The sequence below is a fragment of the Pteronotus mesoamericanus genome, unplaced genomic scaffold (assembly GCF_021234165.1).
Source record: "Pteronotus mesoamericanus isolate MK-2021 breed Mesoamerican mustached bat unplaced genomic scaffold, CSHL_Meso_final contig_27, whole genome shotgun sequence".
In the NCBI taxonomy this organism is placed as follows: domain Eukaryota; kingdom Metazoa; phylum Chordata; class Mammalia; order Chiroptera; family Mormoopidae; genus Pteronotus; species Pteronotus mesoamericanus.
Window position 1 is genome coordinate 23,070,760 of NW_026555115.1, and position 22,401 is coordinate 23,093,160.

Here is a 22,401-nt window from a genome sequence, read left to right on the forward strand (position 1 = left end):
AAACATTTTTTGGAGCACTTCCTACACATGAACTTCTCAATGTCTAGATTTGGCATTTAGAGATATAAAAGACAGTCCTTGCCCTCAGGTATGGAGGTATAAAAAATAAGTATAATAGTTGGCAGCACATGATAAAGGAAGACATGTTGAGAAGATGAAGACTTCTCTGGGGGCTAGAATGGTTTGTTCATTCATTTAACCACATGAATGGGACATTTACTACATTCTAAGAACCGTTCTAAGTGCTGGGGGAACATGCTGAATACACATGGGTCTCTGCTTCCATTGAGCTTGCATTCTAGTAGGAGAAGATACATCAACAAACAAACATGCACTGTAATGCCAGGTACTGTGATGAGTAATAAAGAGGTGCGATGGGATAGGAGAGACTAGGGTGAAGAGGGCATACTCTTTGAGATAGGTTTGTTAGAAAATATCTCTCTGAGAAGAGGATGTTTTAATGTAGAACTGAATTGTATAAAGCAGTGAGCCATGCAGAGATGTGGGGGAAGAGTTCCAGGCAGAGGAAATGGCGTGTATACAGGTACAGGTAGGAAGTGGATTGGCAGGGTCTAAGAAGAACAGTGGTCCAACAGTGATGGGACAGGAGTGTGCCAGGGGCGGGAGGTGGGAGGTGAACGCCATGAGGGAAGTGGAAGTCAGTGCTATGTAGGGCCATGACAGTGATAGGAGGCTGACGGAGGTTCCAGCTAGGGCTGTGATATGATCAGATTCAGGCTTTAAGAAGATCACCAGCTTTATGAGGAATGTATTATATAATGGCAAAAGAAGGAGCCGAAGTCTATTTGGAGGTATATTAATTAAGGTAGGCAAACTGCTATAAGAAATAACCAAATATATAGTGGCTCAAGTACAATAGGAATTGATTTCCTACCTGCACTCACAGTCCAGGAAGTGTGTTCCAAATAAGTGGGAGGCTCTCCTCCATGCACTGATTCAGGGACCCAGGCTCCCTCCATCCCCTATCTAGGACCTTGTCATGTTCAAACTCAAGACTGAATTACTTTGTGCAGATTTCAGGAACAGAGAAGAAGCACACCTTCTCTCTCAAAGATCATGGTGCAAAAGTACCACTCATCACTTCTGCTAACATTTTATTGATGAGAATTTGGTGACATGACCACACTAACTGCCACAGTCTCTACCACAGGAGCACACTGCAGCAAATCAGACAAAGTGGCTTGGGCTAGGGCAGGAGCCGTGCCCGTGGTAAGGAGTAGTTGTATTCAGAATATATTTTGATGGCAGAATCAACAGTATTTACTAGTGGAATAGATATAGGTGTGAGGAAAAGAGGAGTCGAGAATGAGTCTTAGATATTCGAGTAAATGATGGTGTCGTTTTTTCAGATGAATAAGACTTGGGAAGAATATATTTCTGCTTTAGCCATGTTAAGGTTTGAGGTGCTTGTTAGCTGTGTGAGGGGAGATATTGAAAAGAAAACTAGATATTCAAATTTTCAGTTCAAGGGTCAAGGATGATATAAAACTGGATCATTAGTATATGGATAGTATTTAAAGCCATGGGACTAGATGAGATCTCCTAGGAGTGAGTGCATATGGAGGAGGGAAAAAAAAAGAAGTGCTGAGGACTGAATGAATATTGGATTCTGCAATATTTGGGGATTGGAAGGAGGAGGTGAGCTAGCAACAAAGACTAGGAAGAAATGGCAATGAGATAGGAGGAAAACTGGGAGAGCGAGGCATCCTAGAAACCAAGAGAAAGAAGTGCTTCAATAATCAGGATGTGATCACATGTATCAGATACTGTCTGAAAGGCTGAGTAAGATGAGAACTTGGAGTTGACCATTGTATTTGAAAAGATCAAGTCATTGGTGTCTTTAGGAAGAGTAATTTTAGTGGGATGTTAAAATCCTATGAATGGGTTGAGGAAATATTGGGAGATAAAGAATTTATAGGTTATTCTTTTGAGGAGTTTTACTATATAGGAGACAAAGAAATAGGGCAGTAATTAGGGGTTGACCAGAGGTATTTTTGTTTAGGTGGAGAAATTGCAGCATAGAATGTTTGTGTTTTATGGGAATGATGTGGTATAGGATGGAAAAAATCAATGATGCAAAAGCAAAATCCTTGAGCAGGGCACAAATGGAAGGGTGGGCCTTATGTAGGAGCCAGGACTGTTCACCCACTATACAAAGAGGGAAGGCAGAGGAGAGGGTTTAGATGCAACTGGGTTGGTAGATTTAGTAATGAGAGAATATGAAAGCTCTCTTTTGAGAGGAGAAATTGTAAACTTGTTATATAGAGAGTAAGAGAATGAGTTTACTAAGACCACAAGGGAGTTAATAGTTGAAGTAAGTGGAAGTTATCTTTTTAGGCTGAGTTACAAAATTGGAGAAGAAGAGCTCCTAGGTATGTGCTCATAAAAAATAAAAGAAGATTTGGTAACAAATTGGTAACCAAGGTTTTGGTTCATTTATTTTTTAGATTTCTTCCTGAAGTGTAGACTCCAGGAACAGGATATACAAAGCAGGCCTACTTCTTTCTACACTTGCATGTGCAATCCCTGGGTCTCCCTGTTGGGGGTGAGTAGCCTCATTTTGATCTCAATTGAGACATAATTCAGGTGAAGACATGTGTGATCTCAGGGTTGGGGCTGTGAGGAGGAAGAGGAGAGCCTTAATTAACTAGAAGCAATATGATTTAACTCTCGGTTACATTAGAATTTAGGTGAGACTACATATGGCAAGAGTACATTTAGTGTACCATTTACATTATTGGTAAAATAATTAATCATCTCTGATAATGTCTGGGTCACTAAATTTCTAGGTATACCAACTTAGAATCATTTCACTTTGTTACTTCTAGGGAGGAATAGGAAAAGGAGCTACAATAGAATATCTACTTACTGATAGTTTTGATTAGAGGGTACTTTCAGAGGGTGTTTTCTCCAATATCTGATTAAGTGAGGTTTCTTGAATTATGAGTGAACTCCAATTAAGCAGACTTTTATAGTGATCAGTGTTTGATGAGAGAGACTATTGTTTCTTAAAGCCCTAGCCTTGTGGTTTGTTTGCCATGTGATAAACCATTATGTGACTTGCCTTTCTTACTGTTTCCACAGGCTGTTGGGTCCCTTGTCATCATGTTCGTGATCCAGTGGGTCTACACCTTGATTAACATGTGCATTGCTGCCATTGTGTATTTCTACATTGGTCGGACCAGCCCAGGGCTTCAGCTTGGTGAGCAGCAGAGGCATTTTGCCACCGTCTCCCTCCTTCCCTTTTAGCATCCATTGAAGAAATGTGTTTTGAGCACCTATTAAATACCAACACTGGCTCACATATGAATCCTATTTTCAAGTAACTTACAGTCTAGAAGGAAAAATATGATACGCACATAAATGATAATAAATTAAAAAATAACTTGTGAGATTTACAAAACATGTTGAAGTACAATGAATGACAACAACAGCACACGGGTCAGGGGAAGAAATGGAAATATACTGTTTTAAGTTTCTGATAATCTGTGTGAAATACTATTATATAATATCACTTAGAGGTAGACTGCGACATGTCACAAATGTGTACTAAAAACTCTAAAACAACCATTAAAAATAACAAAGAGTTGCCCTGGCCAGTGTGGCTCAGTTGGTTAGGCATTGTCCCGTAAATTGAAAGGACACAGGTTCGATTCCCAGTTGGGGCACATGCTTAGGTTGCAGGTTCGATCCCAGATCTGGAGCGTGTATGAGAAGCAACCGATCCATGTTTCTCTCTTTCTGTGATGTATCTTTCCCTCTCTTGTTCTCCCTCCCTACTTCCCTCTCTAAAATCAATAAGCATGTCTTTGGTGAGAATTAAAAAAAAAAAGTTATAGTTAGTGAACCAATAAAGGAGATAAAATTAAATTAAAAAATGCTCAAATCAAAATAAAGCAAAAAAAGAGGAAAAGATAATAAAGGGCATATGGGACAAACAAAAGCAAGTAACAAGGCAATTTATATAAACTTTGTCATATCAGTAATCATACTAGCCCTGGCTGGTGTGGCTTAGTGGATTGAGTACTGGCCTGCGAATCAAAGGATCACTGGTTTGATTCCCAGTGTAGGGCACATGCAGGTCCCCAGCAGGGGGTGCATGAAATGCAACCATACACTGATGTTTCTCTCCCTCTCTTCCCCTCTCTAAAAATAAATTAAAAAATATTTTTAAAAATCACACTGAAAATAAATGGTCTAACACTCCCAATAAAGTGGTTGGAACACTGAGTATGTCAAGTTGAATAAAAAAAGATGATACAACTATATTCTATCTATAAGAAACCTATTTAAATACAAAAAGACAAAATAAATTAAAAGTAAAAGTATGAAAAAAGATATGATAACGTGAGTCAGAACAAAGCTGTAATGACTGTATTAATATCAGGCAAAGTAGAATTTAGAGAAAAGAATATTACCGGGGTAAAGAAGGTTATTTTGCAGATATTAAAAAACTTATCAGGAGAATGTAATAAACCTTAACATTTATGTACTTAAAAACAGAGCTTTGAAATATATGAAGCTGTAACAAGAAATAGAAAAGTCCATTATTATAGGGAGAGATTTCAACATCTCTCTCTCAATAACTGATAAAACAAATAGGCATAAAAGTAGTAAGACTTTAGAAGACTTGAATGACAGTATCAATAAACCTGGATAAACTAATATTTATACAATATGTCACCTAACAACAGCAGAATATTTGTTCATTTTAAGTTCATTTTAGGACATAAAAAGTCTCAATGTCTAGTTAAAGGTATTCAAGTCAACTCAAGAACAAAGTATGCTCTTTGACCAAAGGGGAAGTAAATTAGAAATAGGTAACTGAAAGATATCTGGAAAATCCTCAAATTTTTAGGAACTGAAGAACACTAAATAACACTATGTTACAAAGGACATTAAACAATACTAAATCAACTAAAGAAATGAAATACCTCATGGTTCAAAGAAGAAATAAAGTAAAATTTCAAAGTATTTTGAGCTGAATGAAAATTGAAATATAACATCAAAATTATATGATGCAGCTAATCCAGTACTTAGAAGGAAGTTTATAGTATCAAATGTATATATTAGAAAAGAAGAAAGGTGACAAATCAATGACCCCAGGTTCCAACTTAAGAAACTTGAGAAAGAAGAGCAAATTAAATCTAAATAAGAGAAACAGTGAAACAATGAAGATCAAAATAGAAATCAATAATATATAAAATAGGAAAAAAGTAGAAAGTGGCAATGAAACAAGAAGCTGGTTATGTGATATCAATAAAATTGACAAACCTTTAGCCAGACTGATCAGAATGAAAAGAGAGAAGGTAAAAAAGATCCAGTGTCAGGAGTGAGGGAGATGACATTACTAGAGAGTCTACAGATATTAAAAGGAATATACAAAAATGTTTTAACCAACTTTATTTCAATATATTTGATAACTTGGATGGATTGACCAAATTCCTTGAAAGATACAAACTATTAAAGTTTGATCTAGAAGAAAGATAGGGCTATTTAAGTCCTATTAAAGAAATTAAACTTGTCATTAAAACCTTCCCACAAAGAAAACTCTTGGCCCTGATGGCTTCACCAATGAAACTTAGCAAACATTTAAAGAAGAAAGAATATAAATTCTATACAAACTCTTTGGAAATCTACACACCAATATCTCTCATAAGCATAGATACAAAAATTCATAACAAAGTTTTACCAAACTGAATACAAAAATATGAAAAGGATAATATATCATAACTAAGTGAGTTTATCCTAGGAATTCAAGGTTGGTTTAACATTCTGAATTACTCCAAGTAAATCACCATATTTACAGACTAGAGGAGGAAACTAAAACATTTCTGAGAGGAAATTAAAGAAATAAGTGAAGAGATATACTATGTTTATGAATTGGAAGATTCAATATTCTTAAGACATCAATTCTCCCCAAATTGTCCTATAGAATCCACACAATCCTAAAGTCTTGTTCTTTTTTCTTTTAAAAAGATATTATTTATTTATTTATTTATTTTTAGAGAGGGGAAGGGAGAAAGAAAGAGATGGAGAGAAACATCAATGTGCAGTTGCCTCTCAAGCGCCCCTCACTGGGGACCTGTCCCACAACCCAGCTGGGAATTGAACTAGCACAGTTCACAGACCAGTTGCTCAGTCCACTGAGCCACACCAGCCAGGGCTCTGTTTTTTTGTTGGGTTTTTTTTGGTGGAAATTGACAAGCAGACTCTAAAATATGTATATGGAAATGCAAAGAACCTAGAATAGCCCAACCAGCTTTGTAAAAGAAGAACAAAGTTGGAAGACTTACACCACCTTATTTCAAGACTGATCATAAAGCTAAAGTAATCAAGACAGCATGGTATTGAAATGAAGATAGACAAATAAGTCAGTGGATAGAGTAGGAAATCCAGAAATTAACCCATATGTATATATCAGTTGATTTTCAAAAAAGGTACAAAAGCAACTCAATGAAGGAAACACGTATCTTTTTAGCAAATGGTGCTGCAACAATCAGAAATCCATATGCAAAAAGTAAACTTTAACCTAGGTATCATACAATGTAAAAATAATTAAAAATGAATCCTAGAACTCAATGTGAAACATAAAACTATTATTTCTAAAAGAAAGTAAAGGAAAAAAACCTTTGTGACTCTGAGTGAGAGGCAAAGATTTAGATACAACACCAAAAGCAGGAAAAAATGTGGTAAATTGGACTTCCTCAAATTAAGGACTCCAATCTTCCAAACACATAGGGAAAATAATGCAAAGGTGGGCTCCTGCTGCAGAGCAGCCAAGAGGAGGGTGGCACTTCCATTAGCTGGTGCCCCAAGTCTACCTCCTCCCTATCCTCTTCCTCCTCCTCCCCTGCCCATGCTCCCCTGCTGCCCGTTGGACTCGTTCTCTGTTGCTCCCAGCACAGGGCCTCCCAGCCAAGGGAAAACTCCCAGAAAGAGCAAGAAAAGGAAAAAAGACTAAAAAATAATGAAGAGGCATTAAGGGAACTGCAGGACAACATGAAATGTAATAATATCCTATAATAGGGACACCAAAAGGAGAAGAAAAGGAGCAAAGGATAGAAAACATGTTTGAAAAAGTAATGATGGAAAACTTCCCTAATTGGAGGAGAGAAAAAGTGACACAAGTCCAGGAAGCACAGAGGGTCCCAATCAAGAGGAACCCAAAGAGGCCCACTCCAAGACACATCATAATTACTGTGGCAAAATTCAAAGACAAAGAGAGAATCTTAAAGGCAGCAAGGGAGAAACAGGAAGTTACATACAAGGGAGCCCCAATAAGGCTAGCAGTTGACTTCTCAACAGAAACACTACAAGCCAGAAGGGAATGGTAAGAAATATTTTAAGTAACAAAAAGCAAAAGCCTGCGACCAAGATTGCTCTACCCAGCAAGGCTCTCAATTAAAATGGAAGGTGAGGTAAGGAGTTTCCCAGACAAAAGAAGGCTAAAAAAATACACCTCCACCAAACCAGCACTGCAAGATACACTAAAGGGACTGCTTTAAGGATAAGAAGAAAAAGAGTGAGAGAGAGAGGAACACAGGTACAAAGAGGGTAAAATGACAATGAATAAGTACCTATCAATAATAACCTTAAATGTAAATGGATTAAATGCTCCAATCAAAACACATAGGGTAGCTGAATGGATAAGAAAACATGACCTGCACATATGCTGCCTATAAGAGACCTACCTCAGAACAAAAGATCTACACAAACAAAGTGAAGGGTTGGGAAAAAATATTCCAAGCAAATGGACAGGAAAAAAAAAAAAAGCCAAGGTAGCAATATTTATATCAGACAAAATAGACTTCAAAACAATGGCCATAAAGAGAGACACAGGAAAAAAAAAAGGACAAGAATAAATTTAAAGCAAAAAATAACCAGAACTCCAAGAAAATCAACTGTATGGAAGTCATACAACCAAAGAGTTAAAGAAGAAACCTTTATCCAGACCAGTAGGAGGGGTTAAGACAGGCAGCTGGGGTAAAGAGGACACGTGGCAATGAGGCAGCTGGAGGACCAGGTGGGTGAGGTGGCAGCTGGCAGACCCAGAGGTCCCACATTTGCATGCTGATAAACTGGGAGGAACAGCTGGGGAGCCAGACAGACCACACAATGCAGGGTTCCAGTACAGGAAAAGAAAGCCTCAAAACCTCTGGCTGTAAAAACTGTGGGAGATGCGGCAGTAGGAGAAACTCCCAGCCTCACAGGAGTGTTCATTGGAGAGACCACAGGGTCATAGGATGTACACAAACCCACCCACCTGGGAATCAGTACCAGAAGGGTCCAATCTGCTCATGGGTAGCAGGTGAAGTGACTGAAAGATGGCCATGAGCCAAGCAAGCAGCATTGTTCTCTCTCTGACTCCTCTCCCACATCCAGCATCACAACTCAGTGGACCTGGTTTGCCCCGCCTTGGTGAATACCTAAAGCTCCACCCCTTATAATGTAACAGGAGCTATCAGACAAAGAAATATGACCCAAATGAAAGAACAGATCAAAGCCCCTAAAATAGAACTAAGTGATGAACAGATAGCCACCCTTTCAGACACACAGTTCATAACACTCAGGATGCCTACAGAAATGGTTGAGTAGGAATGCAAAATAGAGGAAAAAGTGAGGGCTACGCAAAGTTAAATGAAGAAAAATACATTGGGAACCAACAGTAAAGGGAAGGAAACCGGGACTTAAACCCACAATTTGAAGCAGAAGGAAGATATAAACAACCAACCAGAACAGAATGAAGAAACAAGAATTCAAAAAAAATGAGGAGAGGCTTAGGAATCTCTGGGACGACTTTAAAAGTTCCAACATCCAAATCATAGGGGTGCCAGAAAGAGAAGAGGAAGAGCAAGAAACTGAAAACATATTTGAAAAAAATAATGAAGGAGGACTTCCCCAATCTGGTGAAGGAAATAGACTTCCAGGAAGTCCAGGAAGCTCAGAGAGTCCCAAAGAAGTTGGACCCAAGGAAGCACATACCAAGGCACATCACAATTACATTACCCAAGATTAAAGATAAGGAGAGAATCTTAAAAGCAGCATGAGAAAAGGAGACAGTTACCTACCAAGGAGTTCCCATAAGACTATCAGCTGATTTCTCAAAAGAAACCTTGCAGGCAAGAAGGAGCTGGAAAGAAGTATTCAAAGTAATAAAAGGCAAGGACCTACATCCAAGGTTACTCTATCCAGCAAAGCTATCATTTAGAATGGAAGGGCAGATAAAGTGCTTCCCAGATAAAGTCTAATTAAAGGAGTTCATCATCACTAAGCCATTATTATATGAAATGTTAAAGGGACTTATGTAAGAAAAAGAAAATCAAAAACTGTGAATGGTAAAATGGCAACAAACTCACAATTATCAACAATGGAAACTAAAAAAAACCCCCCATAAAACAACTAAGCAAACAACCAGAACAGTATTAGAATCACAGAAATGAAGACCAGAGGGGTGGGGGAGGGAGGAGAATGGGGAAGAGGTACAGGGAATAAGCAGCATAAATAGTACATACAAAATAGACAGGGGGATGTTAAGAATAGTATAGGAAATGGAGAAGTCCAAGAACTTACATGTATGACCCATGGGCATGAAGTAAGAGGGGGAGGGATGCAGGGCAGAGGGAATAAAGGGGAGAAAAAAAATGGGACAATTGTAATAACATAATCAATAAAATATATTTAAAAAAGAAAAAGAGGCATGGAAGGGCACTTCATAATACTCAAGGGAGGAATCCATCAAGAAGACATAAACTAAACATTATAAACATATATACACCCAACATAGAAGCACCCAAATATTTAAGGAAAATCTTGGAGGACTTCTAGAAAGATATAGACAGCAACACACTTATACTAGGGGATTTTAACACACACCATCAAAAATAGATAGATCTTCCAAAGAAAATATCAATAAGGATATTGTGGCATTGAACAATGCTCTAGATCAAATGGACTTAACTGATATATATATAATAAGGTTCTCTCTCTATACAGAACCTTTCATCCCAAAGAAACAAAATACACATTCTTTTCAAGTGCACATGGAACATTTTAAAAGATAGACCACATGATAGGACACAAAACAAACCTCAAAAAATTCAAGAAAATTAAAATCATATCAAGCATTTTCTTGGACCACAAGGGCCTGAAACCAGAAACCAGCCTCTAAGAAAAAACACAAAAATGTTCAAATTCATGGAGATTGAATAGCATGCTATTAAACAATGAGTGGTTAATAATGAGTTCAAGGAAGAAATAAAAAAGTTTCTGGAAACAAATGAAAATGAACACACAACTGTCCAAAACCTATGGGACACATTGAAGGCAGTCCTGAGAGGGAAGTTCATAGCAATACAGGCCTACCAAAATAAGATAGAAACATTTCAAATAAACAACCTAACACTACATCTACAAGAACTTGAGGAACAATAACAAACAAAGCCCAGAGTGAGTAGAAGGAAGGAAATAACCAAAACCAGAGCAGAACTGAATGACATAGAGACTAAAAGAAAATTCAAAAGACCAATAAATCCAGGAGCTGGTTCTTTGAAAAGATAAACAAAATTGACAAATCTTTAAGCAGACTCATCAAGAAAAAAAGAGAGAGGACCCAAATAAACAAAATCAGAAATGAAGGAGGAGAGGTTACAACTGATGCCACAGAAATACAAAGGACTGTAAGAATTACTGTGAACAACTATATGACAAGAAATTTGAAAACCTGGGTGAAATGGACAAATTTCTCAAAAAATATAATCTTCCAAAATTGAATGAAGAAGGAGCAGAAAGCCTGAACATACTGATAACAGCTGGTGAAGTTGAAGCAATAATCAAACAATTCCCAGCACACCAAAGCCCTGGACCAGATGGTTTCACAGGAGAATTTTACAAAACATTTATGGAAGAGCTAACCCCTATCCTTCACAGACTATTCAAAAAAAAATCCAAAAAGAGAGAAGACTCCCAAATTCTTTTTATGAAGCCAGTATCATCCTAATCCCAAAACCAGATAAAGACACAACAAAGAAAGAAAACTACAGGCCAATATCGCTGATGAACATAGACACTAAAATCCTCAACAAACTATTGGCAAACAAGATCCAGCAATACATTAAAAAAACCATCCACCATGATCAAGAGGGATTCATTCCAGGGGTACAAGGATGTACCCCTGGAATAATATTTGCAAATCAATAAACATAATGCATCATATAAGCAAAAGGAAAGACAAAAATTACCTGATCATATCAATAGATGTGGGAAAAACATTTGTTAAGGTACAGCATCCATTTATGATAAAAACACTCGGCAAAGTAGGAGTAGAGGGAGGATTCCTCAAGGTAATAAAGGCCATATACAAGAAACCTACAGTCAACATCATACTCAATGGGCAAAAACTAAAAGCTGTCCCACTAAGATGAGGAACAGGACAAAGATGTCTGCTTTCACCACTTCTATTCAACATAGTATTGGAAGTCTTAGCCACAGTGATCAAACTAGATAAAGAAATAAAAGATATCCAAATTGAAAAGGAGAAAGCAAAACTGTCATTGTTTGCAGATGACATGATAGTGTACACAGAAAATCCTATAGGCTCCACCAAAACGCCACTCAACCTAATAAGTGAATTTGGCAAAACAGAGGATACAAAGTCAATACTCAGAAATTGAAGGCCTTTTTGTACACCAACAATGAAATATCAGAAACAGAAATCAGGGTAAAATCCCATTTGCTATAGCAACAAGAAAAATGAAGTACCTAGGAATAAACCTAGCCAAGGAGATAAAAGACCAGTACTCAGAAAACTGCACAACACTGAAGAAAGACATTAAGGAAGACACAGACAGATGGAAGCATATACTGTGTTCATGCATTGAAAGAATTAACATTATCAAAATGTCTATACTACCCAAAGCAATTTATAGATTCAATGCAATCCCTATTAAAATGCCAATGACATATTTCACAGATTTAGAACAAATATTTCAAAAACTTATGTGGAACCATTAATGATGCTGAATAGCTGCAGCAATTTTGAGAAAGAAGAACAAAGTAGGAGGGATCACTATATTGACATCAAACTATATTACAAGGCCACTGTAATCAAAACAGTCTGGTACTGGCATAAGAACAGACACATAAATCAATGGAACAGAATAGAGAGCCTAGAAATAAACCCAAGTCTTTGTGGTCAATTAATATTTGACAAAGGGTGCAGAAGCATAAAATGGGGTAAAAATAGCTGCTTCAACAAACAGTGTTGGGAGATCTGGACAGCTATATGCAAAAAATGAAACTTGACCAACAACTTACACCATACACAAAATTAAACTCAAGATGGATAAAAGACTTAAATATAAGTCAAAACACCATAAAAGTCCTAGAGGATAATATAGGCAGGAAAATCTCAGATATTCCACGCAGCAATGTTTTCACCGATATGTCCCCTAGAGCAAGAGACATAAAGGAAAGAAAAAACAAATGGGACTTCATCAAAATTAAAAGTTTCTGCACTGCTAAAGAAAACATCAGCAAAATGAAAAGGAAAGCAATCATATGGGAAAATATATTTGCCAATGATACCTCAGACAAGTGTTTGATTTCTAAAACATATCTCACACAGCTCCACTCCAGGAAGACAAACAACCCAGTTAAAAAATGAGCAAAGGACCTGGAAAGACACTTCTCCAAGGAGGACATACACAGGGCCTAGACACATTTGAAAGGATGCTCAGCATCACTAGCCATCAGAGAGATGCAAATTAAAACCACAATGAGATACCACTTCACACTGGTCAGAGTGGCCATCATAAACAAATCATCAACAAACAAGTGCTGGAGAGGTTGTAGAGAAAAGGGAACCCTAATACACTGTTGGTGGGAATGCCGACTAGTGCAGCCACTGTGGAAAACAGTATAGAATTTCCTCAGAAAACTAAAATGGAACTGCCTTTTGACCTGGCAATTGCACTGTTGGGATTATACCCTAAGAATCCTGAAACACCAATTCAAAAAAGCCTATGTACCCCAATGTTCATAGCAGCACGATTTACAATAATCAAGTACTGGAAGCAACCTAAGTGCCCATCACTAAGAGTGAATCTAAAAACTATGGTACATTTATACAACAGAATGCTATGCAGCAGAAAGAAAGAAGGAGCTCCTACCCTTCACAACAGCATTGATAGACCTGGAGAGCATTATGCTAAGTGAAATAAGCCAGTTGGTAAAAGACAAATACCATATGATTTCACCTATAAGTGGAACCTAATCAACAAAACAGGCAAGTAGAATATAACCAGAGACATTGAAATAAGAACAAACTGACAGTAACCAGCGGGTAGTGGGGAAGGGATAACAGGGAGCAAAAGAGGAAGGATCATCAAGGAACATGTATAAAAGACCCATGGACAAAGTCAAAGGCAGTAGGATCAAGGATGGGAGGTGGGGTGGGTGGGGAAAACGGAGGGCACTGTACTTGAACAACAATTTTTAAAAAAAATTTTTAAAAGAATGCAAAGGTAAGCCATAGACTGTGAGAAAATATTAGCAAATCATGTATCTGGTAAAGGATTTGTATCTAAGATACATGAAAATTCTCAAAACTCAATAATAAGAAAACAAAAAGATTTTTTAAATGGGCAAAAGTTTTAAATAGATTTCACGAAAGAGATATATGGATGGCAAATGAGCACATGAAAAGATTCTCAACATGGTTAGTCATTAGGAAATGCAAATTAAAACCACAATATAATACTATTACACACCTATTAAAGGGATTAAAATTTAAAATACTGATCATGCCAAGTGTTGGCAAGGATGTGGAACAATTAGAACTGTCATATACTGCTGGTAGGAAGTAAAGTAATACAATCACTTTGTAAAACAGTTTGGCAGTTTATTAAAAGTTAATCTTATACCTGCTATATGAACTAGCCAATATACTCCTAGGTATTTACTCAAGATCATTGAAAGCATACAAAAACACCTACATGAACATTCACAGCAGCTGAATTTGTAATAGTCAAAAACTGGAAACAATATGAATATCCACCAACAGGTGACTATAAATTAATTGTGGTATATCTATATAATGGAACACTCAGTAATAAAAAAGAACATGGGGTAACATGGATTAATCTCATGCGATTATGCTCAGTGAAAGAAACCAGACAAAAAGAGTATTTATTTATATATAATATAAAGTTATTAAAAATGTAAAGTAACCTATAATGAAAGCAGATCACTGGTTGCCTTTGGATGGGGTTGGGGATGGCTTGAGGAAACGTTTGGAGGTGATGGATGTGTTCATGCTCTTGCTTGTGGTAATGGGTTCACAGTGTACTACATGTGTTATCACTTACTAAATGGTACACTTTAAATGCATGTATTTTGTTCTAAAAATGTACCCTGAAGTTGTTTTAATCAGGTATGTTAAAGACGCACAGACACAGAAATGATTGTCATGGAGGAATGAGTTTATCCTCACAGATCCCTGTGGCACAGCATGCATGCCAAGCGGGATCACATGAGGGAGGACCAGCGTTGGTCATCATAGAGAGAGCAAGAGGGAAGACCATGGCTCAGAGCTTTTGTTAGGCTTTTATTGGGAAGGAATGGGTGAGGCAGGTAAGTAGCTGTGCAAGTTTAGGATTGATAGTTTGAATAATTTCAGTGGGCTCTGAGTCAGAAGAGTAGTCTCTAGTTGTCTGGCATCTGGCCCTAGTGTGATTTAGGACAGGGGTGTATTGACTTGGTGTGTGGAAATTTGACAGTGGAGATGGTTGGGGGTGTGGGCTCTGGTTCGGTTGGTTTGTATATCGAAGGTGTGCTCATAGGCGAGTTTGTTACTACCCCTAGGAATTAGCACCCCTAAAATCAAGGCCTTAAATACTGGAGCATCAAAAATATAGAAAGTAAGAAATTATAGTTAATACTCTATTGTATGTCAGCTATTTCTCAGTAATAAAGCTGTAAAAAAAAAATACATTGTTATGGGGTGGAGGGATTGAGCAAAAAAGAATAAAAAGTGAGAAAGAACTCATTGGCACAGAAAAAAATAAAATAAATTTGCAAACCCTTTTCAGCAAAATTCTATGATGCCCCAATTGAAGATAAAGCGATTAGTTTTAAGTCCTAAATAAATCATATGAACCGTAACAACCCAGGCAAACTGAAGAAAAATTCTTCAGAATTAGAATACTTTGGTGTATATTTTTGGAAGAAATGCTCTTTATATACTTAGTCACACGCACACTAAGAATAATGCTTTGGAGGACTTCTGGTCAAGATGGCGGAATAGAAGAGGGAACAACAAATTCCAGAAAGAAGATATGCCCAGTCTAAGGCCCTCAGGGGTGACCTGTGGTGAAGGCCCAAGTCTCTCAGTTCAGGATCCATCAAGAGCCCCCCTCACCTGTGAAACGTTCCTGTGATGGTTAACCTTTTATGTCAATTTAGCTGGACCACAGGGTGCCCAGATTAAAGGTTATTTGTGGTTGTGTCTGTGAGGGAATTTTTTTAATTTTTAAAAATTTATTGATTTTAGAGAGAGAAAGGAGAAGAGGGGAGAGAGATATTGATTTGTTGTTCTGCTTATTTATGCATTCATTTGTTTGTTCTCTTGTATGTGCCTTGACCTGGATTGAACCTGAAGCCTTGGTTTATTGGGATGATGCTTTAACCAACTGAGCTACCTGGCCAGGGCCCTTGTGAGGTGTTTCAAAAAACAATAATAATGCTTTAGAAAAGTCAAGCTAAGGAAAGGTCCTTATATCAACAAATTTAAAGGATAGAATAGGTTTTAATTAACACAGTGATTATTACATCAGCGACTGCTTTTGAATTTCTTATGAGTTAGTCTGATCTAGTGAACAAACTGAACTAATAAGCAAAACTGAGACAGACTTATAAATAGAGAGCAGGATGGCAGCTGGGAGGGGAGGAGAAGCAATGGAGAGATTGAGCAAAAAGGAAAAAGGACTCATGGACATGGGCAATGGTGTGGTGATTGAGAGGGGGAAGGGGGACTAAATGGTAATGGGAAAAAATACAATAAAAAAGAAATTAAAATATTTCCCAGAAATCTATTCACAGAAAAGTATGAAATCAAATTTCTCCATCTAAATTTTAAGTAACTTAGAATCCAAATGGTCACAGATAAGTAAAGTCAAGTTGATAAAATGTCTATTTCCTTCCTCTGAAGACATCAGAATATATTAGGAACTTTCTATTTACAATTGCAGATATTAACACAAATATATATAATTTGGAAGAGAATTTTATAAAATTCCATTTGATTTGGTTTCCTAAAGTTGTATATATATAATTTGTTATACAAGATTTTTAAAAAACTCATCATTTTGAAAAAAAATATGTCTGTGTCAACAACAATCTCACTTCAAACTTCAGCTCTAACATTTCTACATGTTGAGCTATTTGATTCACTTAACACCTGTGGAAAACTTTCTGCATGCCAATTCCTGTGGGTGTTGTACTGTGAGTGTTACAAGATGAAAAAAATGTGCTTCCTATCCTCAAAGAGGGTGTGGTCTAGTAGGGGATTTTATAGGACATATTTAACACATAATTTGAATCTAAGAAAAAAAATTATCAAAATTTTTTAAATTCCTAGAACTGAAGTTAACAAGTTGTCTACCTTTTCTCTGTTTCTTTCTTGGGATTTTGGAATTTAGAAATAAATTTTTGGAAACTACATATGGGTACGAAGTCCTTAGCAGGCTCCTGTTAGGAAATATTTCAATGAATATTGTTTGGTTAGACTGAAAAGGGGGAAAAATGTGCTAATTCTGCATGTGTGTCAGGGAATGTATATTCTATTAAAATTAAGGTTATAGATGCATACCTAGAGCCCTCATCAATATTTATGTATATGTCTTCTCTGTAGGATCAGCCTCCAACTTCAGCTTTTTCAGATGGATGAGGTCTCTTCTGATCCCCTCCTGCAGGTCAGTGCTAATCCAGGGCCAGAACCAGGGTGGATGAGCGTCCCTTAGCCCTAGGAGGTGCTAAGTGTGTCCCATTCTTTGCCTTGCTTGAGTGACTTGTAATGTGGCAACCTGACAGTTGAGAACCCGGAGGAGACTCAGATTTTGCTCCTCACTGCCCTCCACCACCCAGGCCCTAGACTCAGCTCATCAAAGTGTCCTCTGACTCATGTCCTCTCCCCTTGATATTCTCAGGAATCATGGACAGAGGCTTTATGTAGAATCTGATTGCTGGGTAATAAGTCAAGAGAGCTACTCCCAGTGGGTTCACAGTTTAAGACACACTAGACCGAAGTTACCACAATTAGTGAAATCATCACACACAAGATTAAGGCCCAAAGGACTCCTGTTCTTCCATCTCAAGTGAGAGATGGTTGATGTGACTGTGTTGGTGAACATGCAGATGCCCAGTACAGAAATAGGTGGAGATCCGGGAGGACCTCTGTGGGACCTCATGTTCAAATGCACAGGGAAAGGGAAGCACAGACTTCCCTGAGAAGCCAGAGAAGGCCTCATAGGGAAAGCAAGATTTCATGAGTGCCCTAATCTCTTTCCTCCTTCTCCACCCTTCTGAATACAGTGCTTCCCCATTTTTGGAGGCCTCGGGACCCTGGGGAATTACTTCTCTCCTCTCTCAATATCAGTGAGGAGCCAAAGCTGCAGGCTGGGAAAATCCAAGCAGGATCCAACCAAGTCTTTATTTGGTTTCATTTTGTTGTTTTGTTTTTGAAACTCTAGATATCTGGATTGGACTTGCCGATATTTTCATCTTCCATATCCAGACATTGCTAATGAATTACGAACCCCTTTCCCTTTGACCCCAGAATCCTTTTTTCCCATTTTTTTTATTGTGATACAATACCTATAACAAAATTTATCAACTTACCATTTTTAAGTGCACAGTTCAGTGGCATTAAGTACATTTATATTGTTGTGCAACAATCACCACCATGAATCTCCAGAACTCTTCATCTTGCAAAAACAGAAACGCTCTATTAAACAATAATTCCTTTTTCCTCCCTTCTAAGAATCCCTTTTAAGACAGGTCTTTATAAGCACTACCAATTTGTTCAAGATTGTACAAGAAATGAAACATTGATACTAGAGCCAAGAGGATGGTGAAGGAAAAGGAGCAGAGCCTATGGAAGCCAACAGGGAAAATGCTGGGGGGGAGGGTAGTGTGTGTGTGGGCAATCCCTGTCATCTGCTTGGAAGATGGGCTAAATGTTCTGTGTGGGACTATAGGAGGGGTGGGGTCACCTGTCTGCCTCTCTTCCAGTCTGTGGCGCCAGGTCAGGTGACCAGGTCACAGCACTTCCGCATCGATCTCTTTTCTCTGTCAGGTAGTCCTGAGGAAAAGTAGAGTATAAATGGAAATAGCTTCTGTGTAGAGGCTGCTTACGGACCTGGACTTGGAAGTGATGACTGGTTAAGAGTGTTTGGCCCTATCTGATATACAGGAATATTTTTAGGCACTTGCAATTTTAAAGCCTACCCGTGGCCATCGGTGGTCACTACTCTTTATGTTGCCCTCTGAATTCATAGAATTTCACCTCTGAGGTCATGGTAGTGCTATGTAGAAAGAAGAATGTATTAGGAGGAGATTATTCTTAGAGAAGGACAATACTTTGGCTGGAAAAGAACCCAGCCCACACTATGCATAGCTCTGTGGGTTTATGGAGTGGGCGATGGAGGCTTCAGCTGTCTCAACCTCAAACTTGCTGGTCTCACCATGGCTACTGATTGTTTTGTGATAATCATTTAGGAGCGTAAAGGGACCAAGAAATGGTGATTTATTTAAAATAGAAATTGGTAGCTGTGTGTTTTTGTTTTGTAATTTTGAGAGTATTTTGTTTAGCAACTATAGACCCAGATGCTCTTCAAAACCAAAGCAAAGTAATATAGTAGAGGTGTCTGGGCAAAGGAATTTGGCTGCTTCCTCTGTTACAGTTACGACTCCCAGAATTATGTAAAATTTAGTCTGACCTTGAGAAGGCTTGCTTTCCTGAAGTCCTAACAACTGCCCAGATGAGAATTCTTAGGCCATTTTAGGTTAGAAAGTGAGTATATTATTTACTAGAACTCAGAAGAATGCTAGTTTCCCCTTAAAAAAATCATTAATGAAAAAATTGCATTGGCAAAAACACTTATATGTTCATTGGTATGGCATTTTTGTCACTTTTCAACCTTACTTCTAGGAGATTCAATCTTTATAGAAGTTAATTCATTCCTCAGAAAACCTCCCTCCCTAACTCAGATCTGTTCTCATCAGTGGCTGCAAAGCCTTAGTCATGTGATCTGAGTGTCTGTAACACCACTCTTGGCCAGAGTCAGTCAAAGCTTTCTGCCTAAGTTATAAAGATTTAAACATTAGATTTGTACCTTTGAAAAATTTTTGCAACTATCAGATATATTCCTTATTTATACAGTTGAACATTCCTACTTATAAATAGATGATTCTTTTTTAATAGAACCTCTGAGCGGCAAGTCCTGTCTAAGGTATGACAAGGGCCTCACCGCAGGAGGTGGAGAGTTTTTCCTGAGGCCACAGGCCTAGTTGGAGGCAAGGCTGTGACTGTGCCAGGCTGCTGTGTGTACCCGACTGCCAGTCTGATCTTTCCTTATTCCTTTCTGCCTCTGGCACTTTCCTCATGTATCCTTAACATTTTTCTTTACCAGTTTAATCCAACTCCAACTGTATGTAGACACTTTGGTGAGAGTGCGATCCATACTGGGACTTGATTTTCGACTCAGGCGAAATTGGTGTCAAAGCCTTTGTGGTTTATCTCATAGCTGCTTGTTACATCAACCTTAGTTCTGGAGGTCATTTCCCATTCAACTTTCTTTTCCACGAATCAAAGAGAAGGTTTCTCTTTCTACTCTTCTCACTTTTTCAGCCTCTCCATTCTGTTATTTCACCTGACCAAAAAAAAAAAAAAAAACACAAAGAAAAACTATAGAGCTCCAACTTGACACTATTTGGATATTTATTTTGTACAGTTTTATACATTTCTGCTAAAGAAAGGTAAATGTCACTTCTCTCCTTATTTTATATAATACTTATTTCTCATACTTTGTTCATAAACCCTTGTACATATAGCTTTCAAAGTTATGTTTTTTAAATACAGGTTCAATAATACGCACAATGATGTTTTTGCAAATAATTTTTCTATCCCAGAGAAGACTCATCTTTACTGTTTGGCTCTTGGCCTTCCCTTCTGACTGTCTTCTGTGTTTCTCTCACCACAGGAACTTGAGATCCCCCCAAGAGCAGATAATTTTGGCGCCGTCCCTGGCTCGGGTTGACATGGAGATGACTCAGCTCACCCAAGAGAACGCAGACTTCGCTACTCGGGATCGCTACCACCACTCTTCCCTTGTGAGTCGAGAACAGCTGCTGCCTCAGTACTAGGCAGGCCGGGGACCCTCCCCTCTTGGAGCTGTCTAGTGCACAGTGGGCTTGAGCCCCAGGGCCTTTGTGGAGCTGATTCTCCTCAGTAAGAAACTCAAAGACTTGTCCTCCCATTGCCGCTTTGGACAATGAAAATCTGCATTCTGGTCTGGAGCAGCACACCCAACCAGGCTAACCACTGGAACAGCTGTGGCTCTGAACCACGCACCCAGTCTGAAGAGCTCCATGTGGACACCAAGACTTGCAGGTGTGGAGAACCAGACCAGACTGCTTGTTCTGAGGTCCACAATAAATGGTTATTTAAATTTTTATTTTATCCTTTACTTTTTGTATAAATAATGCACCCACATATTTTCAGACTCCAAAGTATAATCATACACACACACACACAGTTAAGAGCCTCCCTCCCATTCTTGTGTCTCTATCTGTTCAGTTCCCATTCCCTGCCCCAAAGGTAACCACACTGTTTTTATATGTGCTTCCAGCATTTCCTTTTTTTAAATTTTTTTCTAAATTTTTATTTGTTGATTTGACAGAGATCAATTTTTGTTGTTCCACTTATTTATGCATTCATTCATTGGTTGACTCTTGTATGTTCCCTGACTGGGGATCAAACCCTCAACCTTGGCATATTAAGATGATGCTCTAATTAACTGAGCTGCCCAGCCAGGGCCAGCATTTCTTGATGAGTATAAAGCAAATACTCATCAAGGTGGACTGTGGATTCTTATTACTCCCCTTTTATACACAAAACGTAGCATATTATACATGTGCTCTGTACTTTGCTTTTCCCTTTAACAATCTATCTTGGAGACATTTCCATATCATTACATATACAGTTTTCTCATTATTTTTCATTGTATGTATGTATAATTTATTTCATCAGTTCCACAATGATGGCATTTGGATTATTTCCAATCTTTTGTTGCTATTATAATCAGTTCTGCAGTGAATAATCTTGTACATATGTACAAATATAAAGAATCTCTGCAAGATAAATTCCCAAAAATGGAATTGCAAGATCAAAGGGTACATGCCTTTGTAAGCTATTTTTGTTTAGTAAGGGTCTTGTTAATTAAAAAGGTAAATTAACATGAATTACCTAATGGTGATTCATGTTCCCAAAAGCATCTGTGGTCCCCAGCTCTCCCAACACCTTTGCAGCTGTTTTCAGTATAAATGCATGAGGGGTCGGGACTATTTTGGCTCCTCTCTGAGCTCAGCATTCATTGTGAGCATCCAGTCCTGGGGGCCGTGGTAGGGACTCCCCAGATACATTCAGCACTTGGCCCAGAGTCAGTGGTTTCACCGCTTAGCCACAGAGGGAAGTACTATTAGGTCAGTCATGACCTCTTTCTCCTGTAGTAGAGTTCTGTCAAGTCAGTCGGCTCCGAATCACCCGGGAGACTTCTTAAAAGTACAGATTTCTGTGCCTCAGCCACAATTTTGGGGGGTTTTTTGTTTGTTTGTTTTAGTAAGTTTGAGGGAGAGTCCTGGACTTTACATTTTAATGAGTGCCTCAGGTAATTCAACCCAGGTGATCCTCAGGCTCCATTTTGAAAAATAGTGACCCGTTGAATGGACTGGGGAGGGTGTGGTGGGGTGGTGGTGATGAGGGGCTAGTTAGATCTTGACATTCTCTCCCAGAAAATGAGATATAGCTCATGATTACAGTTTACAATGAGATCTAATTTGTCATCACTGCTGATGCCCTATTTTGATTAAATACCAGACTTCCACGCATCATTAGAAACAAATTAAAGAAAGGAAACCCTGAGTTAACAATAGGCATTGGAAAGTAGAAACTAAAAAGACAGACTGTATTCATGAAGGGCTGACCTTGGAGGTGATCTCTAAGGGCCCTGTTTAAGAAGAAGCTGCACTAGTTTCCTGTGGCTACTGTAACAAATTACTCAAACTAAATAGCTTAAAAACAATAGGAATTTATCTTCCCACAAC

General features: G+C 38.2%; 1 protein-coding gene across 1 annotated transcript in view; it reads left to right on the forward strand.

Annotated features, from left to right (window-relative positions):
• Positions 1 to 20,659, forward strand: part of SLC12A8 (solute carrier family 12 member 8) — a 155,057-nt gene extending 134,398 nt beyond the window's left edge. The window contains exons 11-14 of the mRNA XM_054574927.1: positions 2,469 to 2,566; positions 3,106 to 3,223; positions 16,931 to 16,991; positions 20,280 to 20,659. Coding sequence (XP_054430902.1) covers positions 2,469 to 2,566; positions 3,106 to 3,223; positions 16,931 to 16,991; positions 20,280 to 20,442 — 440 coding nt within the window. The 3' untranslated portion in view covers positions 20,443 to 20,659. The remainder of the gene's footprint in view (positions 1 to 2,468; positions 2,567 to 3,105; positions 3,224 to 16,930; positions 16,992 to 20,279) is intronic.
• The last annotated feature ends 1,742 nt before the right edge of the window (positions 20,660 to 22,401 follow it).